The sequence below is a fragment of the Heliangelus exortis genome, chromosome 6 (assembly GCF_036169615.1).
Source record: "Heliangelus exortis chromosome 6, bHelExo1.hap1, whole genome shotgun sequence".
In the NCBI taxonomy this organism is placed as follows: Eukaryota; Metazoa; Chordata; class Aves; order Apodiformes; family Trochilidae; genus Heliangelus; species Heliangelus exortis.
In genome coordinates, this window is record NC_092427.1 from 17,924,205 (window position 1) to 17,951,688 (window position 27,484).

At 41.6% G+C, this 27,484-nt stretch overlaps 1 protein-coding gene across 1 annotated transcript in view; it reads right to left on the reverse strand.

Moving 5' to 3' along the window:
- ABCA12 (ATP binding cassette subfamily A member 12) overlaps positions 1 to 27,484 on the reverse strand; it is an 88,055-nt gene that overhangs the window by 34,224 nt on the left and 26,347 nt on the right. The window contains exons 8-25 of the mRNA XM_071746905.1: positions 26,625 to 26,737; positions 25,734 to 25,827; positions 21,463 to 25,614; positions 20,735 to 20,850; positions 18,825 to 18,931; positions 17,142 to 17,395; positions 16,911 to 17,023; positions 16,490 to 16,614; positions 15,538 to 15,711; positions 14,477 to 14,641; positions 13,278 to 13,479; positions 12,559 to 12,698; positions 11,873 to 11,992; positions 10,664 to 10,754; positions 9,157 to 9,336; positions 7,484 to 7,799; positions 2,365 to 2,479; positions 822 to 1,151 (exon numbers count right to left, since the gene is read on the reverse strand). Coding sequence (XP_071603006.1) covers positions 822 to 1,151; positions 2,365 to 2,479; positions 7,484 to 7,799; positions 9,157 to 9,336; positions 10,664 to 10,754; positions 11,873 to 11,992; positions 12,559 to 12,698; positions 13,278 to 13,479; positions 14,477 to 14,641; positions 15,538 to 15,711; positions 16,490 to 16,614; positions 16,911 to 17,023; positions 17,142 to 17,395; positions 18,825 to 18,931; positions 20,735 to 20,850; positions 21,463 to 25,614; positions 25,734 to 25,827; positions 26,625 to 26,737 — 6,907 coding nt within the window. The remainder of the gene's footprint in view (positions 1 to 821; positions 1,152 to 2,364; positions 2,480 to 7,483; positions 7,800 to 9,156; positions 9,337 to 10,663; positions 10,755 to 11,872; positions 11,993 to 12,558; positions 12,699 to 13,277; positions 13,480 to 14,476; positions 14,642 to 15,537; positions 15,712 to 16,489; positions 16,615 to 16,910; positions 17,024 to 17,141; positions 17,396 to 18,824; positions 18,932 to 20,734; positions 20,851 to 21,462; positions 25,615 to 25,733; positions 25,828 to 26,624; positions 26,738 to 27,484) is intronic.

A 27,484-nucleotide genomic window follows, 5' to 3' on the forward strand; every position in this document is an offset into this window, starting at 1 on the left:
CAAAGATAAATCAAGTCAGTCTACCAATCAGTTACATCATTGACTTGATCCAGTAGCCAGAAAAATGAGTGCTTTGGTTTTATTTTTTCCCAACACTCACATAGAGCACTGGACCAGGCTTATGACGTGCAGTGCTTCTGGTGATGGGCTGCAATGTGTCCTTAGATCCTGCCTGTCTTTGCCTTCCAAACCCAGGACCCAACATCCTCCCTCACAAAGGGCTTTGTTTTAGCCTACTGAATGAAATACAGCCATGTGTACTGCTGAATTACCTGCCATGTGGTTAATAATTTAACTGCTTGCATTAACAAATCTTTCCTGCATTTGGTGAGTCAAAGAAAACAGGTCTGGCTTCTGGAATCTAACACCTACCTATTTCTATCCTTAGTAAGATGCAAGGATTTGCATCTACTGCCAGGGCTAAAGGATGATTAGAGCCAGGAATGAAGAGTCTCCTGCATTGCCCTGCTACCTACAGTCCTTACTGAGACAGCCTCATTTCGCATGGTGGTTGAAAGTAAGCTATTTTGTTTTGCAACTTAAAAGGGCAAAGTATGAATCTCAGACTACTCTGACTTAGCTGGCAGGTGGGAACTCAGTAATATTCCACACGTATTGCTTTCAGTCATAGGACACAAATAATTCCAAGTCTCCCTCCAACAGGCTGTGGCCAACTCTCCTGTCATGCAACACCCACTGGTGGGCCCTAGAAAGGCACCCACCTCACTTATATTTGTGACAAGCTATGAGAGCTGAAGTTTATTGAAGATGAGTGTCTGCTCCCACACACATGGTCCCTGTAATTGAGAAGTGGAACTTACCAGCAGGCTCTTCACAGAGAAGCTCAAATGATTCTCTATGACAAGCAACACGATGAAGGGGAAGAAGGTGAGGATGTACACCAGGCTGCCCACCAAGGCTGCTATGTTGGTGTTATTGAAGAAAACACTGATGAAGTAGCTCATGGCTATGATGGACAGGCTGTAGTCCATAAGGTACAGGAACAGAAGCATCGTGTTTGTTTTGGGAAGGATGTCACCCACTTTTAGAACAATGATGAGGAAGGTGACAGTAATTAGAAGGAAGATGGCACATTCTATGAACCAGGCGATGAAATGGCTGCTGGCATTAACACCCATCATTTTCATGTACTACAGAGAGAAAGATGAAAAAAGGAATGATGAATGACAACCGTTCATTAAGCCTTCCTGCTGATACTGAACTGATTCTTTTTACTAGTTTCTGGACAGGATATGCAACCAAAACATGTATTTTCATATATTGGCATACTGCATGTTGATAACCAGGGAGAAACCACGCACTCATGTATCTGGAATGCCTTTGATTTGCAAAACAAAATTTTCTGTTGGAAAAGAAGAGCACAGGCAGGATCTGCAAGTACAAAGTGTTGCAGTCCACAAGTTCCAAAGCAGCTTCCAGCCTTAGATTTGTAATTTCTATGAAGCATTTTGGTTATTTTTTAAAATAATGTTAATAGACCCAACGATTTAAGTGTAAAGACTTTTAAGTACCTTTGTAAACCAAACCATTCCTTATACTCCCGTGAGACAACAAATTATAGTTAAATTAACATGGATGTAGGGAAAAAATATTAATTTTTATTAGCTGATGATCAAGACCACAAGACTTTTATAAAACTGTAAGTTTGTATTGCTAAATCCAAAAGAAACTACAGGGGCTAGTGTCTTGCTGTAGATTACTATATACCTAAAAAGATTACTGACACCCTGTTATTAGAAATAGTGGAACTGGGTTTCCTAGACTAGAGCAGGGAGCTTGTCAGATAATCACTCATTTTCAATCTCATCACAGTTCACACAAATCGTGCCCTTTCTTGGAAATGTTTTTTGGTGAATCAGTATCTGTTTCCATGGTACCTGATAAAAAAATAAAAATCTCCTTGTGCTTTTGTTGCTTGCTGAAGCTTGGTTCTACAGAAGTTCTTTGCTGCTCCTCTCTGTTGACTTCAGACTGAAAACCTGAGTTAATTTAGTGAATTCTCTATGTCTCAATGCCATTTCTTTTCCAATAGGCAACCTGAATGAAGAATTCTTTCAGAAGAGCTATTGTAATATGTAGCACCTTCTGAAATATTAAGTATAACAATTTCAGAGCTACAATGCAGTTTTCCCCCCACTTGAAAGTCAGGTGCTCTGCTTTTCTATGGTTCTGAGCTTCATTGCAATGTCAGAATTCAAACATTGCAGGTCAACAATAGATATTTGGAATATTATTTTCCTAAATGCTTGTTTTGCTCCATTTAATATTGCACATGAGACATAAAATCCATTAATAAGGAAAATCTGTTTATAATTTTGCATGCCCCAGGAAGTTTCACCATACCTCATAAAGCCTCAGATCTTTCTCTTGAACAAGTGTTTTAACAAAATCAGCTATAAACAGCACCCAGGCAGCCATCAGAGCAAATGGAAGAGAGTAGGTCACACTGGTTAAGAACCTGTAAAAGGCAAATGCAGGTGTTAGCTGAATTCAAAATGTTCTGGGGATTAAGGCTTTATATAGAGTATATTTTTGCAGAATAATAATTTGGCACAGGAAAAGGCACGCTCATATTTTATTTTTTTTTTTTTTTTTTTTTTTCTAGATGCATTCTGGAAGTTTTACTCAGCAGCACCCCTACCAGTAGCAGAGTCTGCCATGCGGGTCTCCTGGCTCTCTGATGGTGTGCATCCCATTTTGAAACATAGAATCATAGAGTGGTTTGGGTTGGAAGGGACCTTAAAGATCACCCAGTTCCAACCCCCTGCATGGGCAGGGACACCTCCCCGTAGACCAGGTTGCTCAAGGCCCCATCCAACATAGCCTTGAACACTTCCAGGGAGGAGGCAGCCACAACATCCTTGGGCAACCTGTGCCAGTGTCTCACCACCCTCAAATTAAACACCTTCTTCCTAATGTCTAACCTAAATCTCCCCTCTTCAGGTTTGAAACCATTTCCCCTTGTCCTCTCACTACAGACTGGCACAAAAATCCCTACCCCAGCTTTCTTGTAGGTCCCCTTCAGATATTGGAAGGTTGCTATAAGATCACTGTGGAGCTTCCTCATCTCTGGGCTGAACAACCCCAGCTTCTTCAGTCTGTCTTCATAGGGGAGGTGCTCCAGCCCTCTGATCATTTTAGTGGCTCTCTGCTGGACACTAGGAAACTAGATTTCCACGAGCTCTGTGTCCTTCTTATGCTGGGGACTCCAGAGCTGGACACAGTACTCCAGTTGGGGTCTCACAAGAGCAGAGCACAAGAGGGGGAGAATCACCTCCCTTGACTGACTGTCTGTGCTTCTTTTGATGCAGCCCAGGACCCGGTTGGCTTTCTGGGCTGCAAGCACACACTGATGGCTCATGTTAAGTTTCCCAAGTCCTCCATGTCCTTCCCAAGTCCTTCTTCTCAGGACTATCTGCAATCCTTGCTCCTCCCAACCTGTATTCATACATGGAATTCCTTTGACTCATGTGCAGAACCTTATACTTGGCCTTGTGGAACTTCATACAGTTTGCATGATTCCACTTCTCGAGCTTGTCAAGCTCCCTCTGGATGCCATCCCTTCCCTCCAGTGTGTTGGCTTCACCACACAGTTTGGTGCTGTCAGCAAACTTGCTGAGAGTGCATTTGATTTCACTGTCCATGTTGCCACCAAAGATGTTAAACAGCCCTGCTCCAAGTACTGACCCTTGAGGGTCACTCATCACATATCTCCATTTGGACACTGAGCCACTGATCACAACACTTTGGGTATGACCATCCAGCCAGTTCCTTATCTAACAAGTGGTCCAGCCATCAAATCTGTATTGTCCCAATTTAGAGATCAGAATGTTGTGTGGGACAGTGTCAAATGCTCTGCACAGGGCCAGGTAGATGATGTCTGTTGCTCTGCCTTGGTCCACTGAGGCTGTGACCCCATTGTAAAAGGCACCAAATGAGTCAGGCAGGACTTGCCCTTCGTGAAGCCGTGTTGGCTGTTACCAGTCACCCCTTTGTTACCTGCTCGCCTTAGCAGAGCCTTCAGGAGGATCTGCTCCATGATCTTGCCAGGAACAGAGGTGAGACTGACCAGCCTGTAGTCTCTGGGTCTTTTTTTTTTTCCATTTTTGAAAATGGAGGTTATATTTCCCTTTTTCCAGTCAGTGAGAACCTCAGCAGACTGCCATGACTTTTCAAATATGATGGACAGTGGCTTTCCATATTCATCTGTCAGTTCATTCAGGAGCCATGGGTGAATCCCATCAGGTCCCATAGACTTGTTCACCTTCACATTCTTTGGGTGGTCTCAAACCTGCTCTTCATCTACAGTGGGAGCATCTTCCTTTCCCAGTCCCTGTCTTTGGTGGTAACATGGAGGGTGTGACCAGAGACCTTGCCAGTGAAGACAGAGGCAAAGTATTCATTGAGTACCTTGGCCTTCTCTACATCTTGGGTGACCAGCTCTCCTGTTTCCTTTTAGACTGGGCCCACATTTTCCCTAGTATTACTCTTATCATTTACAGACCCATAGAAATTTTTCCTGTTGTCCTTAATCCCACTTGCTAGATACAATTCTCTCTCTGCTTTTGCTTTCCTAACCTGATCTCTTGCTTCTCTGATTACTTCTCTGTACTTCTCCCAGGGTATCTGTCCTTGCTTCCATCCTCTGTAAACTTTGGTTTTATCCCTAAGTGTGTCCAGGAGTTCCTTGCTCATCCACACTGGCCTCCTGGTACTCCTGCCTGCCTTCCTCTTCACTGGGACACATTGGTCCTGGGCATGCTGGAGGTGATCCAGCTTTCCTGGGCTCCTTTCTCATCCAGGCCTTTATCCCATTCTACCCTATGAAGCAGACCCTTGAAGAGAGACTGAAGTCTGCCCTTTTAAAAGTCAAGTGTCATCAGTTTCCTTTGCACTTTCCTTGCTGCTCTAAGGATCTTGAACTCTACATTGTCATGGCCACTGCGGCCTTGTCTCCCATTAATTTTGACCTCACCAACCAGCCCATCTCTCTTGGTGAGAACAAAGTCCAGCAAAGCTATTTTTCTGGTCGGTTCCTCTACCATTTGGAAGAGGAAGTTGTCATCAATGGACTCAAGGAACTTCTTGGAGTGCTGGTGCTTTGCTGTGTTGTCCCTCTAGCAGATATCAGGGTGATTAAAGTCTCCCATGAGGACCATGGCTTGTGAGCCAAAAGCAGCTCCTATCTGTCTAAAGTGGGTCTTACCCACTTGGTCAGCAGCCAGCCATGATTCCCAGTTCTCTTAACAGATATCATGGCCAAATTGTGTTATGATTGATATTTTTTGGTGCTGGAGTTTGGATGCAGGTGATTCTCCCCAGAGTGTCAGGTATTGCAGATCCAGGTCTACACCATGGGCTTCCCAAATTCTTGGCTCCTCACTTTCTTCCTGTGCCAAATGTGCTCAGACAATAGGCAATAATGGCCAAGAGTAAACTTATCCTTTTGGAAAGCAAGTTTTTGCAAGCAGGATATTCACTTCTCTGTATCTACAGGGCTTTATGCTTTCATCCTGCATTTCTAAACCTGGCTTAACAAGAATAGTCAATGTTATTCCTGGGAAAAGTCTAATGTACAATCACGATAATAAATTAATATGATTACATCTGGTTTTAATTTTTTTTTTTATCAGTAGAGCTGAAAATTTCTCATAGATCAGAGCTTTCAGGAAATGCTTCCATGCACTTGAAGCCATATTTATAAGGAACAACGAAAAGTAGCTCTATTAGTTCCTTGATGTTTGGGTTTGTATTGTGGTTTTTAGGTTTTCTTTTTGCTATCACCTTATGCATGATTTCTAGAGCATTAAAAATTCAGCCTTTCCCAACACCTCCTGTGTACTGGTATATAAATTCCCTCCAGTTGCCTACAGGATGTGATAACAATCAATAAACAGCCCTTTTATCACGACTTCTACTGCATGCAAATCCAAAGCCTTTAGGTATTTTAGTAATTGAGCAAAGTCATGTCCCTCTGAACTTGGGGAGGGAAACCTGAAGGCAAGATACCTTCTCAGCAGCCCAAGAACAAGAAAATAAATGGATAACACTATAGTGAATGCTTCCAGCAGTCAGTCACTTATTGCACAGAAATATTTCACAGCAATAATCCACATATTTGCTGCAAGAAGTTGACACATGGTTTGAATGCCTGCTACCTGTGCACTTCCAGGCATTCTGGATGCTATTGCATTGAGAGAGATTATAGGTCCCCAGGTCTCCTAAGTGACAGGCTGACACAGCAGATGAAGGGGTCTGCTGTAGCTCCTAGATAATCTTGTAGCACATGTAGGAGACACAGAGGCTTTTCAATTGAAAGAACTCCTCAATCTAGACTGTACCTTTGGTACAAAGGAGTCCCTCACATCAGGGGAGAGTGACCATCCAACCTACCAATACCATTTGCTGAACATCCTTCAGTGTTTCCAATGGACACTGAAATCCCTTCCCTGTGTGTTTCCCACTCGATACAGCCACCAGCTGTGGTCAGGGTAATAACTCTGAGGAAGAACCATGTTGCCAGCCTGTGAACACAGACCCAAATTGCCTTGCCAGAGGGGCAGGTCCTCAGCTGTGAGAAACTCACTTCTCTCTAGTGCATCTGGCAGAGATGCAAGTTCTGCAGATGTGTCCAAAATGAGTGGAAAGGAAGCTGATCCAAATCTTTTTGATCTGGTTCACCTCTCAAAACTTGTTTTGGTACACAAACAGTTCAGGCTGCACTGCTCTCTACCACAGGCTGTTAACCGTGGCAACTCAGCACACCAAAAGTATCTCTGCCCTCCCTCATTATCAAAGAGATGAATGATGCAATTTCACCTCCCCTCTTATCCTTCTTAAAGCACCTGAGAGGCATCTGTACTCAGAACTATTCACTTTACACTGGACATTACCAAGAACCATGGGAATGAATAACAAATACCACAGATAGACAGCAGTCTCTAGGAAGAGAGTCATAAACACCAGAACTCTTTCTTGCCCAATAAATAAAGTTTCCTAAGTTGTGCTGCGTTGTCTGCATGTAAACAATGCCAAGACATTGCAGAACAACCAATGTCTGTCTGCAGGACAAACCAACACTCAGATGTAACCCAAGTCCTCACTCTCAGTTCCACCATGTGTAGTGAGAGAGGGACAGCACATTTTACCTGCTGTAAAACCTATAGTTACTATGGTAATTCAGGTACATACAGACAACTGAAACAAAAAAAAATTAGGCAACAGAGACCGTTTACACTAGAGCCTAAAATTCCCTCTTTTGTTCGGACTTTTGGAAAAAACAAAAAAACAACAAAAAAAAGACCCAAAACAAAAACAACCCAAAAAACCCCCCCACAAAATAGAATTATTTCTGTGCCCTGTGAATGTGGTATTGAGGAGACCAGCACACAGCTGGTGAACTCCACCAGTCAGACAAGATGAGCTTACACAAAGCACGAAGACAAAAGCCACACAAACTTACATATCCTTATTGTAGCAGGGATAAGGCATGGCCTGGACTTGAACAGCTATTTCCTCTGAATTCTTGCCAGTCTGTAATTCAATAATGGCTCTTTCAATGCTGTCCTGGATATAAATAAATGCCCGGCTGTAAATCTGGCTCTGTGAGGTGGAATTGTGAGGGCCCACAGTCCAGATGCGTTCCCTTATTCTGTTGGTGGTTTGTGTGATCCTGCTGCTCATCCGGATGGTGTAGTTGAGCACAGGTGGGAGGACCAAGTTCCCATCAACTGAGTGTCCTGGGCTGCTATGGCTTGAAGGCAGCTTGAAAATGATACCTTGAAAATAATGGGAAAAGGCTTTCTTTCAGTTGATAGCACAGGGGCAGTACGCACAGATAACATAGGAACTCCTCATTTTTAGAAACCTTTTCTACAATCCCATCCATCACTTTATTGCTCTGCTGCACAGATAAAGCACAAATAAGTCAGTTGCTTATCAAGGGTCTAGAAGCAGAAACTATACATCACTGCAGCTACTTGTACTTTCAAATGTGACCAATGATTCTGGGTGTGAAATACACCCCCAGAGCCTTTAAATCTTTTCCCACTGAGCATTCAAAAACCAAAGGCTCTCAATGCAATGCTGAAAACTGTTCATGACCTATACACATATTTTTGTGCCCACACAAATTCCTGCAAAGCTGAGACATCTAAAAATAAAAAAGCTTTGCAAGTTCCTGTTAGGAAATGGCATGCTGTAGATCCAGTTTGACAGACAGGACTTCTGTTACTATAAAATGTCTGTTTGAGTAGAGGCAATACCATAGAAGACTTTCTCTCCAGGATATTTTCCCTGATTATTTCATATTTATAAAGCACAGGATGGATTGCAGGACAAACATGGAAGAAAACTGCTTTTATGGGCACAAACATTATCAGGGTCTAAAATTCCAAAAAAAGGAAAAAAGTTTTCATCTACCCTCAGTTATGAGGTATAAAATCTAACAGGTCACAGGACTTGCAATTAAATTCTAATTGAGGAGATACTGGGCATTCTTTAAAAAATAACACACATTGGTATCATTCATATTACTAAAGTTCCTACTCTATATTCCCCCCTGCCTCTCTGCCATCTGATCTGAACCTGCAATCCAACCCCACAAATATTAAAATCATGACTGAAAAGACCTATTTTAATATTGCAGTTTTTGGCTGTAACATCTCAAGAGCTTTACACCCTTCAAGTAAGTTGAACTGTTGCATATTTGGACTCCGTGGCCTTAGGGGTCTTTTCCAACCCAAATGATTCTATGATTCTGTGACATCCTTCTCAATTAAAGGACCTTTTCCCAAGGATCCTGAAACAAGGCAGCTGTGATGAAAATCTCCTAAATGCAGTGAAGTGTAGTTCAAACTGAGAATTAACCAAGAGAGGACATAAGCTGACCAAAGGCTTTCTATATAGACAGTGGAGGTGTAAGAGAAGAGGAGGAATAAAAATGAGAGGATAAAACACAGCCATAAGGAGGTCTGAGTGTGCAGGTCCCACACACACCAGGTGAGAAGCTATCACTGTGTGGTGGGAGCTGTGACCACAACAGTTGCTGGTAGGAAAGTCAAACTTATTATGCCAGACTCCCACCGTCTACCAGGCTAACTTTAATTTACAGGGGGACCCAAGACTGTCACATACTTGCAAAAAGCTCATTCTTCAGAAAGAGCTCTTTAGCCACCAGTTCCATTTCCTCTAAGGTTCCGACTGCCTGAATGCGATTAAATGAGACACAGGAGGACACATTTACAGCAAGGGTAGCTAATGTATTCAGCTGATCAACAATGTCAGTGTTGTGCTGTAATTCCAGCCGAATATTATCTGAAAAAAAAAACAACACAAAACCAGTAGCATCACTACACATAGCAAAAAAATCTCCATCATTCTGCTCTTTACGCTAACAACGACACTAGAAACACATTATATTAAACATTAAGTGTAAAATACATTTCTGCACTTAGCAGTGCAATGAAGGCACACTGTTGACCCAATTTTTATGTTAATCATTTGTAATATTCTTGTGAGTTTGCCTTTGGGAGGATGCCAGCACTGAGATGTGATAGCCATCCCAAATCAGAAGTTGCTACTAACCTGCTAAGGTCTTAGACTTGCATATGATGCTCACCATTTATTCCACATCTTATGAGTACTGATGTAATCAGCTTGTCTGTTGAGCTGCTCTGTCTCAGGGGAGAATGTGCTTTATCCAGGTGCATCAAGGAAAAGTAATGCCTGTTGTGCTGGTGTGTGTGCTAAACTTGATAATGTTGTTTAATAAAGAAGCTGCTGTTTCCTGGCTTGTTTAGAAGGTGACTGCATAATGCAGTGTAACTAATAGGGAACAGCTGTTGCAGGCACCACGATTTTATGGCAAGTTAAGACAGGAGATGCTACTCATGAAATAACAGGGGTCATCATGAACAGTATATAATTATCCTTCTTGCTGCAACAGGCTACAAATACTGTTGTTTTACGGTGGCGTTTCCTGTCTGACCCCAGATTTATGTTGACCTATAAGGCCACTCATTGAAAAAGGGTGTAGGGACAGTAAGACCAGCTAGGAAGTGACTGTGATCATTATGTTGTGCACTAAGAAGGGATGTAACCACCACAGTTGTTAGCTAATGATCAACACAGTGCAGATTGGCAGCTCTCACCTCGAAGGACCAGGCAGGACTACCAGGGAACAGCAAATTCCTGCAGAGCATCTCTTGTAATGATGCCTTCATCAGCCTGGCCAGCTTTGCTGATCCCTCACTTTTCTGTTCCTGAAAACTTTTAAGTTAAACCTTCATGGAATGCAAGTGAGCCCCTCGCAAGGTTTCCCAGCACAGTCCGAGGCAGCTCATTTGAAGTGATAATTACGGCTAAACAGTGTCCTCCAGTGGCCACACTCAGCTGCGGAGATACACATCCTACTGTCCATTCAGCTCTCTTGAGAAACATGCCTTGATACAAACTCTTTGCTTTCTAAGAGTCTTTTCCCATAGGCCACAAGATTTTTGAATCCCACCTGAGATTGCCCTGCACTAACGCATCCAACACTGGCCAGAAGAGAGCAGTACCAGAGGATGGCTCCAGTTTGGTGAATCTGGAGCTCCCAGACACGAAGTGCCAATAAGAGGGCTGCACATGTGGACCAACTTACCCAGTTCATTTATCTGCCTCAGCAGTTCAGCTGCATCCAAATCCACCATCAGCTTGATAAAAACCTGCACAAAGGGATTCTGCAGGGTGTTCTGTGAACAAGCAAAAAGAAAAAAACACCAGCTTGACCAGAAGTCCCTTGACCTTTTTAGAGTATTTCTAAAATAAAGATCAGCTGCCGTCACTGAGCATTTGTGCAGCCCCCTCTGGCTCCTTTCCTGACTTTCAGTTATTTCACTCTGTGTATCAGGATGGGGAAATCATGGCAATGAAAATATCATACAGAGCCCTGTGACTCTAAGCCAGTGTTTCCTGGAGTCAAGACAGGATGCCTGTCGAGTCTCCACCGGGGACTAGAATCCCATGGAAAAAGCATGGATAATCTTTGTTATTCTGAAAGTGAAGTAAATTTTTCTTGTGTATCTTTCAATTCTTGTGAACACAGCCAGAGCACAATGGGTAGGCAATCAAAATTTAGCTCTGAGACTAGCAGACAGATTTTTTGTTTGGCTGAACAATTTTTATTCCATCAATGACTATACCCAGCAAAGAATATTTCATTTCACTTTTGCACATTCTACTCCAGCTTTTCTCTCAGTGCCATGAAAATTATAACAAATTCCAGCCACTGAAATTAACTCCTAACTTTAGGGTTCCAGAGGTCTCATTTTCATAGTTCTGTAAAAAGAGGAGACACTGCAGAGAATGGGAAGCAAGTGTGTGAAACATTATGGCCTACAGCTCTCTGTATCCAAGCAAGGGGGAAAGAAATTTTATTTACATCAACTGAGGTACAAAGACATCTTTTAGTTCCCATGTGTGTACTCAGAGCTACAAGCTTATTGTAGATATTGTTTCATTTTCTGAAAAAGCCATTTCTTGCCTGGTCTTGGCTGGCTGGATCGCTCCATCAAGCAGAAAGTTAATTTACAAACTGAAGAGCATTCCCTGCTCATCTTAGCCCTCCAGCATGGCCAGTGTCAGGGAGAATATTACAAACATATAACCTCAGAAAGAGGATTTGCATGGGAACGTGCATCAGAAGTATTTCTGCTACAGGAACAGGAAGGCACAGAAAATGCGAAGCCCAGGACAGTAGCCTGAGAAGGGTTTCCCCAAAGTTGTCCCTGCAGTACCTAGAACCCCAGTTTACTTCTGTGAAGAAATCCATCCTCACAGTTGCCTCCCATGAGGAAGCAGCATCTCATACCTTGATCATTGGAACTGTCTCATTTAACTTAGTTAGTGAGCTCATGATAGCAGGAGACTTGTCCAGCCACTCCTGGGACTTCAGGGCTAGATCAGCCATCTGCTTCAGGGTTGCATTAGACTGTAAAAGAAACCCCCACAACATGTAAGGATTAATTTATTCATTATCTTCAAGCTTCTTAAAAATAAATAACTTAATAAACCAGTTAAGACCACGTTTGGTTTCCTTTGCATTTTTCTTAGCACCCTCATTTCTGCTTGGCCAAACACCCCTTAATATACTGAATTTAGATGCAAGCTTAAAAATATGACCTCATATGTGACATTTGGAGCATGGCTTGGATATCAGCTTTCCTCCTATCACTGGTCTGCCTGCAAACAAGTATTGATTACAGCATTAGTCCTGGGAAGCATCTCTCTCACTGGATGAGTGTATGGATGGCAAACTTCTTAAGCCTTAAAAAATTGGATTATAAATATTAGAGCAGTAATCTTTTGGACCTAAGACTCATTCAAAGACAAAAGATTACTCATATGACCAGCAGTGCAACCAGAAAAATATAATTTTACTAATATTCCAAACAGTCAGAAAATAGATTTCTGCTTCTCAGAGAAAAAAGCCCATGCTGGATAAATTACAGTCCTTTTGAGAAGGCATATCCTGATGCACTGTAAACAGAGCCATACCTTTCCCATAATTGCTCGAGTTTCCATGGTATCCGGTGTATAAAGGATCTTCCCAAGCACCATTGGTTTTAGAAAAGACCAAATTAAAGCTCCAGTTGGGGTCTTGACCAGGTCCAGGAAAAAGGATAAGCAAAACGGTGCTGCAAAGGAAGAAAAGCAAACACACTGCACAGAGCACAAATAGACCAGACACGAGAAAGATACCAGTGTCTTTTTCTCCTATTGTCCAGTTTGTTGCTGTGTCCAGCAAATGACTTCAGGACCTTCTTCACTGACTGATATAATGTGTCTTGACAAAAACAATCCACCCTCAAGATCTCCTGTTGCTGAACACGAGACAACAAAAGTCTCAGCATTTGAGCCAGCCAAGATTCTCAGCTTGAAGGTTAAATGGAGTTTCATGAACCCAGAGAAGCTAATAATGTCAGTACTGTTGGAAAAACTACACATCAAGAAAAAGCAGTGACCTGTCAAGCCCTGTGACCAGATTATCAACAAATGGGAAACTGCACTGCACTGCTATACAAGCTGTTTTCCTTTTAAAATATATGGAAATAAACCACTGATAATTAGGGCTGTGCAGATTTTCAGTTAGTGTAAATTGTGAGCACTTACAGCCCTCCAGAGACATGCAGGGGAACAGCTCAGCACTGGATCTCTCTGGGAACAGTAGAATTAGACTCTGAAATGTTTTTGCCTTAAGGAAAAGCCAGACTTACTGGAGTCATGAGGAATGCCATATTTCCTCATCATCTTTTGGACATAGACATCCTCTACTGAAGAACTGTTGCTTGCAGGGTCTCCAAAATCTGGAAGCAAGGACTCAAAAAACAGGGGTGTAATCTCCTGGTTGCAGAGAACTTTTGACATGGACTTAAATGTGCCACTTGTTATCCTGAAGTTGTTTGGTTCAGATAATGCCTGCAGAAAAGACAAAATGCAAACAAATACTGCACATCAAAATCATGCCATTCTGGGAAGAGAAAGAAATAACAGAATTAGTAGGCAAGGACTGAACATTTTTATACTTCTCTCTTATGAGGTTTTTTGGGTTTTTTGTTAGTTTTTTATGTTTGTTTGTTTGTTTGTTTGTTTTAAGGGACTTTCCTTAGACGACATGCTTTTATGGATTGAATTCTGTTATGACAGAGGTGGAAAATTTATTTGTAGGTGTGAGATCCAATGTGGGAATTGCCTATAATGTGTGTATGGGAATTGCCTTTAGTGTGTGGCTGGTGACACACACATCCCCTGGATTTCAAGACTGAATTTGTTACACATACACCTTCCCCACCTTCATCCAGTCCTTGATTGCAGGTGGTTGTGCAACGAGCAGGCAAAGCAATTACCAGAAATTATTCCTGGGATGTATGCTGCCATTGACTATGGGACAGAAAAGGACTATCCAGTACTGGATAGTTACTGCAACCTGAAGTTATGGCATCTGTCAGAGCAGGACTTGGCTTATACTGAGTATTTTGGGTGTTCTGGAGGTTTTGAGTGTGTTCTAATGCACACTAAAGGCTGAGCAAATGTTGGATAGATTCAGTGGGCAGTTTTCCAGTTGCTGCACAAACTGACCCCTTCCAATACACTGGTACATTTTTTTAGGTCTACCCTCCTTAAAGACAGTTGTTTATGCTTTGCATTTTTCTTCCTGGTGTCCCTCCTACAGCACATGTTTATAGCACATGTTCCCCCTTATCATGACCACAAGATAGACCATGTCTGCTCCAAATCAAAACCCTCCCAGAAAGGCAATGTCAAGTTTGATAGATTCTTCTTCGGACACTGAAGTTTTAAAAGGGAATCAGTAATCTATGATTTATTGCACCTCTGGCTTCCTGGGTAAGAAATTCCTGTGGAAACTTTTCTGGTGGTGTTCTGCCTCTAATAAAGACATGCAGGCTACAAGTACCTTAGTCAGTGGCACATTTCTAGACCTCCGGAGCTTCTTCAGTGAATGAATAGCTTGTAGCAATGGATCAACTTCAGATTCAATCTGGTGTCTGTAATACTTCATTTTTGTCAGAAGGTCTAACATCTTGTCTACAGGTTTCTTGAGTTCTTTAGGGAAAAGCATCTACAAAAGGCAGGAAGGAAATCAAGTATGATTAGCAGGATTCTGTGCGCACACACACACACATACACACCCATATTACGTTAATTTAGAGATAAAGATTGTGGGATTTTCCAATCTGTTTGGAGGCTTAGGGAGCAGATGCCCTATGAGAAATGAATGGGATTTGTATCCCTAAATCCTCAGGTGCTTTTGCAAGCCACTCCTGTGAATATTACATGTTCTGAACAGGGTGTGTTCCCAAACACCTACACTTGAAATATGTCCATCAGACATTGGCTAGGATATAGTCTGAGTCTCTAAGAGGCAGTATTTTGAACAATATAGATGTCAAACACTATGAGTGACTTTAAACCTTAGCCAAATTCATTGGCATTCTCACTTGATAACCTTTTTTACCCAGGATCACTTCTGGTGCATTTTTGAATATGTATTTAACAAGCACTTCTCCATGAATGGTATTTTAGCTATGTACGGAGGTTATTTTAATCATTTAGTAACCTGGCAGTAGCAACTGGATTGGGAAAATATATTTCCAGGGCTTCATTTTCCAAAGAATAAAAAAAAATAGTCTAGTGTCTTTATTTTTTCGGGAAGCCTAAATTCAGCTTGGAATGTTTAAGAGGTTGTGACAGCAACCATAGTAGCAAATAGGGAGGCATTTAGAGTAGGTCTAGTGCCTTCAAATGAGGTTTGCTGGTTTACACCAGCTGGGATCCTCATTTATATCCACACTGTCACAGCATGGGTAAGCAATAAAAATTACTGCATGAGCAAAGCCTGATCTTTGGCTCTTGTAAATCAGCAAAGCTTCTGGCCACTGCAATGATATTTTATGACCTTTCAGCCACTACATACAGCAAAGACTATAGAAAGCAGTCTACAAATCCAGCACTAACCTTGTATAAGAAATTGTAAATGTCTAAGTGTCGCAACAGAGTGACCCCCAGGATGTAGGTGTCCCGAGCCCTCTCTGGAGGAGAGAGATTGCAGAACTCCTCTGTGACTCTTTGCAGCTGTGGGTCAGCAGGATGGATGCTACAAGATTCCAGCTGAAGGATCTGAGAAATGAGCTGTGTTCACACAATGGAAGAAAAGATTTGTTAGGGGACAGACCACTTGCTCCACTGTGCACAGATTATTCTTGCCTTGCTGCTGTTCTTTCCACAATGTCGTATTTCAACCCTGAGAGACAGAAAATGGCTACCCATTTGCCCTGTTCAAAGGGACAAATCCAAGGACTGTATTTTACTGTCCAGCCAATTTCTCATTCACTGATGCACATGAAGTTTGGAAAAGAGTGTGCTCTTTGGGGCTTATTCCAGACAAGATGGTTGGAAAAGGGAAAAGCATCTGGAGCTCTGCTTGTGCGGGAGGCTGAAGAAGAGAAGCTCATCTCTCATTATGAAAGGCTGTGTCTGGACCCTGAGTGGTCTCACAAATTGTGATTTGCTTTTCCACCTGGACTACAACAACTTCTCAGCACTGAGGATCCCACCAAGGACCCCACTCAGCCCTCATTAGCCTGTTAGAGAGAACTGGACCTTGCTATAGATCAGAGCAATCACTTACCAGGCAGTGCATGGCTCCTTACCAGCTACTAATGGCAGCCAAAGAGACCATATGGCTCTTGGTCTTCAATATCTGAACTGACATCAGTGGCTGCTCTTACTGCATTTCTGACAGCTATTTTGATTCATAACATGCTCTGTCTGTTCCTGGGGGACTGGCTCCCTCTCTCTGTGCTGTCACACATGCAGTGATCTGCTTGGCTGCAATCACTAACAAATTCTGGTTTCAAATTCTGGTAGAAAGCAATAAGATCTCCTAACAGGATGACAACAAGCTTACCTGACTGCTGTTTTCTGGAAGAGGTGCTTCCAGAAGAGCATCAATACTGTCTGTGGACATTCCTGTTGTGGTTTTGAGATCTTTTTTGAGCTGGTCCACATTTTTAAACACATCTCTTAACTTTTCTGTAAAGAACAATCAAAAAAACCCAATTGATGCAACAGCTTTCTCCAGATGTACAGCAATCTCAAGCACACAGAGAGGGCTTTAGGTAAAGTATGGAAGTGTGGTACATCACTGATGATAAAAAAAACAACACCAAAAAAAAAAAAACAAAAAAAACCAACCAAAAAAAAAACAAAAAAACACCCCACCTGGCTTGCAAAATACAATCATATTTCCCAGCTTTTACAGTCTGATATATGGGTTGAAGTTAGGTCTAATGGTAGTAAAGTTGCTAAAAACAAATAGAGAATACTACCTTGTTTGCTAGAATCTGTTAAATTCTCAGTGGCATTCAACATGGAATTCAAAGTAGTTATATACTGAGGAATTTCTTGAAAGACAGCAATTTCTGGTACATTTTCTTGAAACCTGAATTGGGAAAACAAAACAACCAACAAAATTTGGAACATGAAAAGAAAGCAAGAAGCCATTTCATCATTTCATAAAGAGAACAGTAAAGCAGTGTAATTCAGAGGGAGAGCCTCACCACTTCATTTGTGTCTGGATGTTTGTGGCATCCCCAATAAGTATATTTTGAAGCTCTTGAGAGATTCTTCTGTGATCCATTAGATTGGTCACAACTTGATTGCTCAGTTCAATAGCATAGAGGAGCTGGTCATGAGATTGACTTTGCTCACACAGTTCTCCAAAGCTAATGTTTGGGAGATGGCAAATATGCTGTATAGACTTAAAACTCTCATAATCACAAAGAAGGGTTGTCAGATCCCGGAGCCGAGATATCTTCAAAGGAAATTTTGAAAAGACAAATGAACAAACACCAGTTAGATGACAGGATTATAAAAGGCAAGTTTTAAAGAGTCTAGCTGTCCCCTTCTCTTCTTCTTTAGGATTAAAACTTTAATATATATCTTTTTAGTTCATTAAAAAGGCCTCCAATAGAACAGTTCATAACAATCATTCCTACATGAATTTGTAAAAGACCTGGTTATACAACATTACACAGGATCTAGTAAACCTTTAAAGACTTAACATATCATTTTTCCTGCTGAACACACATACATAGTAATGGTCCATTTGGATTTACCTGTTGGCCGGTTAAACTTCTCAGAGACCAAGTAAATCTACCTGTGCAACAGGTTTAGCCTTTTGGATACCACCTGGTCACCCCCACTGCATTGTATGACACAGAGTTGGCTAGAAGTCAGGACTTCAGCATCTGTCAAGCAGTGTAAAATTATGGTCCTTTGTCTCCTCTGCTATTACAGGCTTCCCTCTTGTTCAGTATCACTATTTACATTATCAGTCTCTCATGGCAAGAACTGTGTTCTGTTTTGTGCCCACAAGTACCTGTCACACTGAAGCTCACTGTATTACTGTTGCAGACATACTAAACAGAAAGAGCTGCTGTTAGCTTTATTTTAAAAATACTTTTAAATTCTACTTCACATAGAGAAATGCCTGCTGTAAGTGCAATTCTGTATGCATGGTGTCAGAAGCATTTCATGCAAATGAGGCATTGCCAAATCCAAAGCCAGTGACAGAGACCAACAAACGAATGTTGCTTAGGTGCTTAATCTCAGAAACCATTTCAGTGTTGTGAGACATTTAGGAGCATGTGGGGACTTGGATTCCAGCCTGGCTGGCATTGGTAGAGCTCTTGAAATATAGTGGTAACTACCTTATTGGTGCTGATAATTCCACTTGGGTATGGCACAATTCCACCGATTTTCAGCAGAGCAGAGGCCTCTAATTGTTATTTGTGCCTTTCAAAACTCTTCCCTACATACTTGCTAAATAAAGATGAGGCAGTCAGGACCAGGGACTACCAATCTCAGCTCTGCTGGGTGCTTTGCTAGATCTCACTGTACTGAACCTTAAAATCTACTGATTTATATGGTGCCACTGGCAACATATGTGGTACTTGTAGGTACTTGGTGGTGGAAAATAGAAGCCATTCTAGGCCACAGACTGAGAGGACAGGAACACCTCTACCTTCTCAGAAAAATGGGTGTAGGGGCTCATGTAATAAGCTCCCAGTCTAATGGTGACCTTTAAATATAGGCAGGAGGCAGCAAACTGTTTCAGTCTTAGGTTTTTATCAGCTGTTCTCATAAGAAACTTTTTTCTAAGATGTTTTTTCAAAAGTTGTGTTGCCCACTCATGTATCACTGCAGGATGTCCTTCAAGTCAGCATTTTAAGCAGACTCACTTTTAGCTTCAGGAGCTCTGGTATGGAGAGATGTTTCTTGGAGGTAGTATCTTGCATAGAAAGGTTCTTTTTTAGATGAGTTTGCCTCAAAAGCAGCATGATGTTTTCTGTGCAATGGAGAAAACAAAAGTTACATGAGACAAAACTGCCGGACTTGCAGAAGCTCCACAGATTCAAATACTGGCACTTCTACTCTGAGGCCTATTTTAGAATTGATAATTTCCACCACATTAACTTGGTTCAGGACCTCTGAAATCACAGATTAAGACTTGTGTTGTAATCTGGATGTATTGGCTTTGTGTGGCAAGGTTTGGAAGCCTGCCCTACATCCAATAGAGCCAATGCCAGCAAGCTCCAGGATGGACCTGCCTCTGGCTAAGGCAATTAGCAATTGTGGCAGCACCTCTGTCATAACATATTTAAGAAGGAGGAAATGTTGCTGTGCAACAGCAACTGCAGTGAGAGAAAGGAGTGAGAATATGTGAGAGACACAACCCTGCAGACACCCCAGGTCAGTCAGTTAGGATGGGGAGGAGGTGCTCCAGCTGCGAAAGCAGAGACTCCTTTGCAGCCCATGGTAAAGACCACAGTGAGGCTGTGGTCCTCTGCAGCCCACACAGGTTAATGCAGAATATATATCCACTTGGATCCTGGAGAGGACCCCACATCAGAGCAGATGGATGCCCAAAGGAGGCTGTGATTTTGTAGGAGGTTCACAGTGGAACAGGATCCTGGCAGGATCTGCGGACCCATGGAAAGGGAAGCTGGAGCTGGTTTGCTGGCAGGATTTGTGATGCCTTTGGGGACCCATGCTGGAGTAGTCTGTACCAGAAGGATAGCACCCCATGGAAGGGACTCACAATGGAGCAGCTCATGAAAACCTGCAGACCATGGGAAGGATTCATGTTGGAGAAGTCCATAAAGGACTGTCTTCCATAGGGGAGACACCATTCTGGAGTATGGGAAGAGTATGAGGAGTCCTCCTCCTCTCCAAGAGGGAAGGAGCAGCTGACACAATGTGTGATGAACTGACTGCAACCCCCATTTGCCATCCCCCTGTGCTGGAAGGGATGAGGTAGAGAATCCAGAAGAAAAGTGAAGCCTGGGAAGAAGAAAGGGATAGGAGGAAGGTGTTTTTAATATCTGGTTTTATTTCTCATTAACGTACTCTGATTTGACTGGGAATAAATTACACTAATTTTCCTCATGTCAAGTCTGTTTTGCCCATGATGGCAATTGGTGAATTACTTGTCCTTATCTTGACCCAGAAGCATTTTTTATATATTTTCTTTCCCCTGTTCATCTGAGGAGGGGAGTGATAGAGTGGCTTTGGTGGGCACCCGGTGTCCAGCTATGGTCAACCCATAAAATCCACCACTCTGGATTTTAATGGATACAGGCCAAGCAGGTGCTTTCCTCCTAAAGAAATCCACCCAAAACTGGAAACAGGACTTCAAACAGTGCTCTTCAGAGCACGTGATATCTCTACTCAGTGAAGAGATAAGCCTCTCAGGTTTTACAGTAAGCTCATATGATAAATATCTACATGAAATACCATGTTAACTCTCAAAAATAATGGCTGTCATCTTGCAGGTACATAAAGCTGTAAAGGTAATATAGGTTTCTATTTGTAAGATTTCATTATCTAGCTGAGTGTCTGCAACCTGTCATCACAAAGAGAAGAGTACATGTGCCTTTTGGATGGAGGTAGATGGAAAACTTAGATCCACAGTGTGACATAACTCAAACAAAAAGGAGTCTGGATCCCCAAGATCTCACAGCTCTAGTTAATTACCAGCAGATGAAAACACACAGCATCATTCCTTCCCAGGGTTAGAGAAAAGACATTGAAAAGACAGGCACAACAGACTCCATCTGAGGTCCCACAACATTAATGAAATTATGATTACCTGTCAACTTGCTGTCTTCAGCTTCAGTGGCATTTATTAAACACATCAGGTAAGGGTTATAGCTGTTATTTACTGTCACCTGTAAGATGGTGTTTTCAAACTCTAAAACCAGAAATCTGAAAATAAGATAGGATTTCAAATCAGCTTCTCTTTCAGAAACAAAGTATATTAGTAAGTAACCTGACAGCTGTGTAGGTGCTGTTCCTTGGCAGTTTAAATGAGAATTCAAGACAAAGCCATGTCATCTCCTAAGTGGATACCCTCCCAATTTTATTTCATCAATTCTTTTTGCTGCTTTCTCCCAAAGCTGTCATTCACTCTCAAACCATATGAAAACACACTTGAAAGGTTCATTGTGGATGCAAGATACATATGGAAAAACATGCCTAGGGAAGACTCAGAATCAAAACTTAGGAGTCATACCACAAAGAAGGGGTTTCTGAAGAGTTTACCACTGTTGGCAGGCCTTCTACTGGATACTGACTCCTCTGTGAACTGATCCATGCCAATACAAAAAATTTGTAACGTCTCACTCTTAGCTATATGTTCAGTTCAAGGAGAAATTTCCCATTCTTCAATGAAACCCGTGTTATACCTACTGTCCTAAATTATGGTGATTTCAGGCTTAAGTTGATCCACTGGAAGAAAATCATATACCTCTCACACTGGAATGAGAACAGTGGTCAGTACCCACCAACTCAATGAAAATACCCAAAGAGCAAACTCACCGTGTGATTAAACTGGTTGGTGACAGAGTCTGGTCACTCTGAGTCCAAAGTAGGGTCTTGTTGTACAGGGTTTCTGCTGTGACAATGAAGTGATGAGCAACGATATCAATCACACTGTCAAAACTAGTTTTGTTGGAGAGAAAAGCCAAACTGGAATTTATATGAAATTCATTGAGCAGATCAGGTAAGTTCATCCTCCTGAGAATGTAGCGACTGGTTTCTATGATTTCTAGAGCTGACACATTGCTGGCAGAGTTGTTTGCCACTGCTTCCAACAGCTTTGCAAAGGCAGCCACTTCAGTTAGATTCTTTTCAGTGTTTAACAAACTGTGAACCACATCCCAGATGCTTGAGTAAGAACTCCATTTGGTGAGGTCAAAGGCACCTTGGAGTCTCTGCAGCACGTCATCTGTGTGAAGTTCATCCTGTGCCACACTGAAGAGCATGGACAGGTTATTCCAGCTGGCTAAGCTGTCAGTGAAATTCAGGGAGCTCAGTACTGTGTCATTCAGCATGAAAGGAATGAGCATGTTCAAAAGCTGAGATGGGAGAACATCACCCACATCTTGGATTGGGATAGGGCAGGAGACATTACTCTGTAGCAGCCCCCCTGTGAGATCAGTCAGAGCTCTTGCCTTCTCCTCTATCCAAGGGTTTTCCAGCTCAAAGACAAGGTTTAATTTGGAAAGGAAACTCAGAGAAAAATGCAGAGACTGCACGATGCATGACAGCTCCTTGGAAAAGCGTTCACTGCCATGCTTGTAGACAGCTGCAAACTCTGGAGACAGCTTCAGGTTTGTTATGGCAAGCTGGAACATTTTGGAGAAAGTCTCATTGTGTGTTGTTCCACCCTCCACGCCCATAGAATCAAAGAAGGATTTGCAGGGGCTCCTGGCTACAGACTCACTTAAAGTGGCATTTTCAAACAGCATCTCAAGTGCCACGTGGAGCATGTCTTGAGCAGTGCAGTTCTGGGGTGTCCTATTACTATTGTTGCTGTTCTCAAGGAGTGGACTCAAGGTTAAATGCAAGAATTCCCCAATTTTTGCCTCTAGTGAAGTATTGTGCCATAAGAAAAACTGGCTCAACTCCTTTTGCATCAGCAAATGCGAGAATTTATAAACAATGTTCATTTTTTCTTCGAATGTTTTATTTGAGTTGCTGTCATGAAGGACTTTCATGCCTGCTCTCCATGCTTCAATCAGTCTCTGGGTATAGTTACTGTAAGAATCAATTAATAGGTTGATAATTTTGAGGTCACTGATATTATAACTTTTCTCCAAACCTTTTAAAATTAAGATACCCCTTTGCATGGCTTGCAAGTATAAGGAGGTGTTTGTTCCTCTGGAGTCTTCTTCAGCATACTGCTCCAATATGGAGGATGCAAAGTTTATCAGCTGCTTCAGTTCCTTACTGAAAGGAAGATGAGAGTAATTTTTCATGGTACTCAACTGATTTTGCAGGATGTCTAGAAGTGACTGGGAAGTGAGACTGTCTGTATTATTCCAGTTCACAGACTGCAGTACTTCAGCCAGGTGCCAGAAAGCTTGAAGTTCCTTTTCCTTCATTCCATGGGGAGAACTGTGAAGTTCCTGCATTAGACTAGACAAAGAAGAGATCAGCAGATAATGATTGCTAGTATTCACCTTTGTCATTTCATGAAGAAGCTGCACAAGGGACAAGACCTGTTCTGCAAAATTTTCAGAAGTTACAGGGGGCAAGAGGAAGGCAGAAAATAATGATGCCACTTTTTCATTTGTGCTGAGATAATTTTCAATGTCTTCAAGTGAGATTGCATCAAGTGCAATATTTTTCTTAATCTCCCATGCTTTCTCTGGATTATAATGAGTCCTGTTTAAAATGATCTGATTCAAAATCATTGCAGCCACAGTTAGAACATGTTGATTTTCTTCTCCATAGGGATTAGGGTAAAACAATGGTTCTCCATCAACCTCAAACAGCGGGAGTATTTCTTCAAATATTTTTTCTAAGTCAGGCATGATGTCTGTGGTAGCAGTTGAATTGAAAAATTGTTTTGATGAAACATACAAATCATTCAGATCTGAAGATTTAATTCCTCCACTAGAATTATGGAAGATGTGATGTACTAATGATTTTCCAGAAACTGCCCTTGAGTCCACAAGCATTAGACCTTTCTTCATGATTTCCAGGAGTTTCACATAGTCATCCACTTCTGTTATGTTCCATTTGGTGGTCAACACGTTGCCAGTAGCGTGCCAGAGCCGTGAGAAATGTCCCCACCCGGACTGGTTGGAAGAATTTCTGCCCCCCTGTAGCAGTTCATATAAACTGCTGTTCTTCATGGAAACAGTCGGCAGCAGGTGGGAAAACACAAGTAGCCTATGCCACTCTGTTGAGTTGTCAGTGAAATTCAGGGAGCTCAGTACTGTGTCATTCAGCACGAAAGGAATGAGCATGTTCAAAAGCTGAGATGGGAGAACATCACCCACATCTTGGATTGGGATGGGGCAGGAGACATTACTCTGCAGCAGCCCCCCTGTGAGATCAGTCAGAGCTCTTGCCTTCTCCTCTATCCAAGGGTTTTCCAGCTCAAAGACAAGGTTTAATTTGGAAAGGAAACTCAGAGAAAAATGCAGAGACTGCACGATGCATGACAGCTCCTTGGAAAAGCGTTCACTGCCATGCTTGTAGATAGCAGCAAACTCTGGAGATAGCTTCAGGTTTGTTATGGCAAGCTGGAACATTTTGGAGAAAGTCTCATTGTGCGTTGTTCCACCCTCCATGCCCACAGAATCAAAGAAGGATTTGCAGGGGCTCCTGGCTACAGACTCACTTAAAGTGGCATTTTCAAACAGCATCTCAAGTGCCACGTGGAGCATGTCTTGAGCAGTGCAGTTCTGGGGTGTCCTATTACTATTGTTGCTGTTCTCAAGGAGTGGACTCAAGGTTAAATGCAAGAATTCCCCAATTTGTGCCTCTAGTGAAGTATTGTGCCATACAAAGAACTGGCTGAACTCCTGAAGGAGAATATCTGTTAAGTTATAGGCAGGGTTAATTACTTCTTCAGTGGAAGCTTCACTAGCACTTGTGTAGTGAAGGATTCCTGCTCTCAGAAGTTCAGACAAGCTCTCAAAGATGTTTTTGTCAAAATTAAAGAAAAGATCTATTGATTTTAATTTACTGACATTATAATTCAGCTGTAAGTCTTCTAATATGTTCAAGGTCTTTTGTATAGCTTGAGTGACTAGTGAGACAGTGTCTGCTTCAGAGTTTTCCCCAAACTCTTTAAACACAGCTGTTATAAATTCCGACACCTGATCCAATTGTTCACTAAAGAAACTATTTGAATTGTTATTCAGTTTTTGTAAATGGCTGTTTAATACCTCTAGGAACTGCATGTAGGCTATGATGCCTGTGTTATTCCACTTCATTGATCTCAGTTGTTCCCCAATCCTCCAGTAGGTATTCAGCTCATCCCACCAGGCTTCACCCATGGAGCTTTCTACTTTCCGCATCAGTTCAATCACAGGCATCAGCAGATACTGATAACCTAGGCTGGCATCTGTCATTATATAAAACATCTTCTGGAGAGCAAGGAGCTGGTCTGGAAAGTTTCTGTAGGACACAGGCTTAAGAAGATAATCAGAAAACAATGATGGTATTTCTCCCACTCTGTTTAAACGGTCTCCTAAGTCTTCAAGAAATGATGGCATGCTAGCAGAGAGCAACATTTTGAAAGCATCCTCAGTTTGTGCTGTACTAAGATTAGAATTATTTAACAGAACTAGATTCCAAATCATTGTAGCTAATTTTAAAGGACTCTGAATTTCTTTCCAGTGGTCCCTTATATTTAAAATGGAAGTCTCATTAAAGTCGCTTTGTAATTGTAGTGATGTGAAATTATAGATGTCATCAATTATTTCCTTATTATATGGTTCCTTTAATTTGTAATCATGATGTGGATTCATTCCCAGTTCAAGAATTGCATTCAATTTCTGTAATGTTTCATTCTTCAAATTTCTGAATAGATTTAAGCTTTTTAATTCACTTCTATTCATTTTTTTCTCAAAGCCTTTTAAATGACGTAGAGACTTTTGTATGGCTTCTAAATCATCTGAATTAATGGACCTCTTGAAGATTTTTCCACCAATCTCTGGTGACTTTATTTTTCTGGAGGGGAAAAAAAGCATTTTAGTGAATATGAAATCAATGCAAGTGGAAGTGATTTAGAGCAAAGATCATAGATTTGAACTACACTGTTAGTAATAACCCTTTAGCTCATGTCTTACCTCATAACTTCCTCCAATTCAGCTACTAAAGTTCGATTGTCTTTCCAGTTAAAGTGATTACAAATATATCTGGCCACCAAACTTTTTTCTTTATCTACAAAAAGATGTCAAAATTACATTAGTCAAGATCACATTCATTTGGAAACTGAGAAGAGCTGAATTGCAAAATCTGTCAGGGATAACACACATATATGAATTTAGGCTCCTACAAGAACACACAATATCTTGGTTAGAAATTTGACTGCTTTTTTGAGATGTAACTCTTCCTGGACTCTCAAAAGGAAGTCAGGATGTTTTTCCTGAATGATTGTCCTGATGCAATTTCCAGAAATTATTTTACATCCAAAGTTTCTTTCCCTTCACTTGGGAATGCTTTTTAACTTCTCACACACAGACTTTGTCTGCAGCATTACTTAGATCACCCATAGCTACTTGTAAACCTCGATAGCCCTGCACATCCAGTCCTGTCTCTAGCCATATCTCCAAGTTTTCCCTGCTTGCAATGCATTCATCTGCTTTCTTCTTATCCAGCCTAACTTCCACAATCTACCCTGACAGAACCAGGTTTGAGAAAGCCCACAACTGGAGGCACATCCCACCAAAAATTTTTCACACCCCCCACCAAAAAAAAAAAAAAAAATTTCAAAGTAAAGTATTACTGTTTCCTATTTTCACTGAGATTGCAAACTCATGTTAATTCATTTCCTACTGGCAAAACCAAGCTTTTTTACTTTTCTATTTGAAATGAGGTATTTTATGTACATTTGTGAAAGCTGAAAAAAAAAATTCACTGTGCTGAGCCCTGAACAGTTTGCAGTCTGTGGGTTATTTATTAGCCTGCAGTTTGCTGCTCCTCAGAACCACAGATATGACTACATGGAGGAGTTTTACCTTGCTCCAAGCAGTTCAGGGAATATGGAGGATCTGTAACCACATTCTGAACAGTTTTGGATCTATCATCAGTCACAAGCGGTGCAGACACATTCTGAGATGCCAGCACAATGCTAAAGGGGGAAAAAACAAACCAACAACAAAGAAAACAAATTTTGGGTACAGGTTTATGAGAAGAAATAAAACAAGTGTTCAAATAGGCAACAGCTGGATTACAGCCTATCATTCTTAAAATATCTGACAGACAAGATGTTGCCTCTGCTTCTAATTATTTGTTTAATCATGCACAACATAAAAATACAAAGGGCTCAACATAAAAATACAAAGGGCCATGGCAGTATATTAACAAACATATGTGTTACACTTGTAAGGCATCCCTATCCAAAGGGTTATGCAAAGTCTATAGACCACTTAAACCCTCACAATAGGGCTTAGAAAACATTCAGGTCATGTGCCAGGCCAATGCTTCTCACTGCTGCAGGTGAATCTCCTCCCAAAAGAAACCAAGAAGTGAGCAGGCAAAGCTCCAGGAAGAGCAGGGACAACATTTGTGGATGGATGGATGGATGAAGCAATCACAAATAACAGTGGCCATTCCCAATTTTCCTTTCCTATCTTATACTATAATAACTTGGCTGACAGGGAAACACAGAGAATTTTTCAGACTTGGGAAAGAACAAGGTGAAAACCAGGCATAGTGCATCAAAGAAGAAGTCATTTAAAAGACACTTAGGTTACTGAAAACTTCACTGTGATTATTAGTGTTTTTTGCTTCTCCTGTATAAAAAGCAGCTCTTCACCTCAGGCATAGGGTCACCATGATATGCACAGTCTCTTGCCTGCCTGAAGTTCTGCAAGCA